Source organism: Centroberyx affinis, unplaced genomic scaffold (assembly GCF_046629955.1).
Source record: "Centroberyx affinis isolate AG114_WGS23_722 - 3 ecotype Tasmania unplaced genomic scaffold, CSIRO-AGI_Caff_v1 ptg004389l_1, whole genome shotgun sequence".
NCBI classification, from domain to species: domain Eukaryota; kingdom Metazoa; phylum Chordata; class Actinopteri; order Beryciformes; family Berycidae; genus Centroberyx; species Centroberyx affinis.
In genome coordinates this window covers 235815-238146 of record NW_027282079.1, presented here as the reverse complement: position 1 = coordinate 238146, position 2332 = coordinate 235815, and the positions used below count along the sequence as shown (strand labels likewise).

Sequence of the window (2332 nt, the reverse complement as noted above, 5' to 3'; positions counted from 1 at the left end):
AAAGAAGTGGTTTTGCTAGGGGCGGCTTCCAGCTGGGCCTGGGGGGGGTCCACAGAGGAAGCAGCGCTGTGACAGTCTGCTGCTCTTATGGAAGACATAAAGACAGCAGTGCCTGGCCCACTGGCTCCATGGTAGGGACGGGACAATATTATAGAAATTCGATATATCGCAAAACAAAAACGTGACAATACATAAAATGAATCGCAATGTTAGTTCCATTTTATTCTGCTGTAGTAACCACAAATGAGACACTTCATCACAATTTCACAAGCTCTCCATCCAAATTCTATTATTTACACTTTGTAATGACATTTTTTAATTCTTGTTTACATTCTAGCAGCCAATGCCATCGCTAGAAAGATTTGTGTCTCAGAAATAAACATAATTCTGCAATTTCTACTTATTACATCGTATCATGCTTGTATAAAATTGTGTATCGAATTACATCGTGAGAAAAGCACATCGTCCCGTCCCTACTCCATGGTAATGCATTCAGGCAGATGGAGCCTGAAGCATACAGTGCATAGCCCTGGTTACATCTCTGACATTGACATACACAAACACAAAGTACACACACACACACACACACACACACACTTTGAGCCTGTGTTATTGGGTCCTTGGTCTCATGGACATTATCTACAGAGGTTGCTGAGGAAACGTGGCAAGGCACAATAGTGAACTCGCCCCATCACTCATCGCCCTCTCTCACGCACACGCATCACAGCATACCTTGACCGCCTCTATGTGCGTGACTCTGTCAAACAGCATGTCGTTCACGGTCACTATCTGGTCCCCGACCCTCAGTCCCTCCCTCTCGGCCGAGGAGCCCGGCTCCACCAGGGACACGTAGATCCCGACGCCGTGCTCCGACCCCCCGCGGATGCTGAAGCCCAGTCCCTCGTGGCTCTTGGTGCGCGTCAGGGTGACTTGGCGCACCTCTCCAAAGGGGCCCTGGAGGAGCGTGGGCGCCCCCGGGCCCGAGCGCTCCAGCGCGCCGCCGAAACCGTCCGGACAGCCGGGCACCCCGATCGCCTGCTCGTGGATGGAGCCGACGTATTTCTGCAGGGTCGCGTCGCCCCCGTCCGCGAACCCCTCCGGGTTGCCATTGCTGGGGAGCAGGTCGGTCTTCAGGTAGAGTCCCTCCGACGTGTACTGGTCGAAGAGCAGCTGGTCGGAGCGCGGGATGACCAGGCGCAGCATGGGCAGCAGCTGGCGCTTGTTGGGCGTGTTGAGGATCACTTTGAGAGTTTGGACCAGGTCGAAGACGTTGCGCTTGGCGTGGTACACATTGAGGCAGTGGATGAACTGCTCTCTCTCCAGGTCGCTGAGCAGCAGGTTGAGGGCGTTGTGGAGCCTCCGGACGTTCGCCGAGAGCGCGCGGCCGCCCGAGCCGGTCGAGTTCACCGATGTGTTGAGCGAAACGCGCTCCAGGTCCGCGCTCATCCTACAACATCACGGGGAATCACCGCATCATACAGACCGGAGGACGGATCAGGCATTTGGTTAATAGCGCTGTTGAAGTCGAGCCTCCCTTTAATCAGAAAAAAAATAAAAATAAAAGTAAAACAGCTCCACCGCGCATCGGGCAACTTCAACAGGTGACCGGGGATCTACGTGCGTAACGGCGATGATGTGCGGCGCGCGAGCTGGGTCACCCCGAAAGAAAGCATTTTTCCAAGTCGGTGCTTCCTTTCTCCTTCCACAGAAAAAAATAGAGATATGTTCTTTCTTGACTGTTTTTAATTCCAAGTCCTCCTGCTCCACCGGACAAAAATTCAAATAAGTGTCCAGTATTAATATCTGGTGCCCGGCTGATGAAAATCCGTGTGGGTGGCTTTCTTCTTTTCTCTAAATCAGAAGCAGGCACTTCATATTTAACCTCTGCCCTTTCCTCCACATGTATCACGGCTACCGGACAAAAACTCACAGAGTCGGTTGGGTTCCCACTATGTGACGACGGAGCTTCCACGGTGCGCGCAACTCACAGTGTGCGCTCAACTGCTCGCTCTCAAGAGCCTCGCTGTATAGGAAATGACGCAGGTGTGTGTGTGTGTGTGTGTGTGTGTGTGTGTGTGTATGTGTGTGTTGCTTAGGAACTGCCAACACTACTCTCACTTATTTCTATGCTTATTTTTGGCAAGCCATTAACTGATGTCATACACAGTTGAGTGAAAAGCAGGAATAGCACACCTACAAATTTAGACAAAATGGACAAATATGTACAGTAGAGCTGAGATGGAAGAGCCGACACACTTTGTTCCACACTTTCTCAGGCGTTGCTTTGGGTTCACCTCCAAGACTGTCATCATGTGGCTCCAGATGACAGTAG

General features: G+C 51.6%; 1 protein-coding gene across 1 annotated transcript; it reads right to left on the bottom strand.

Moving 5' to 3' along the window:
- Positions 1–732: 732 nt before the first annotated feature.
- Positions 733–1446, bottom strand: whrnb (whirlin b; the record flags this gene model as incomplete). The annotated part of the gene is made up of 2 exons (XM_071543867.1): positions 1090–1446; positions 733–954 (listed from the first exon to the last, which is right to left on the bottom strand). Coding segments are annotated over exons 1-2 (579 nt in total), but the record flags the coding sequence as incomplete, so codon positions are not given.
- Between the last annotated feature and the right edge of the window lie 886 nt (positions 1447–2332).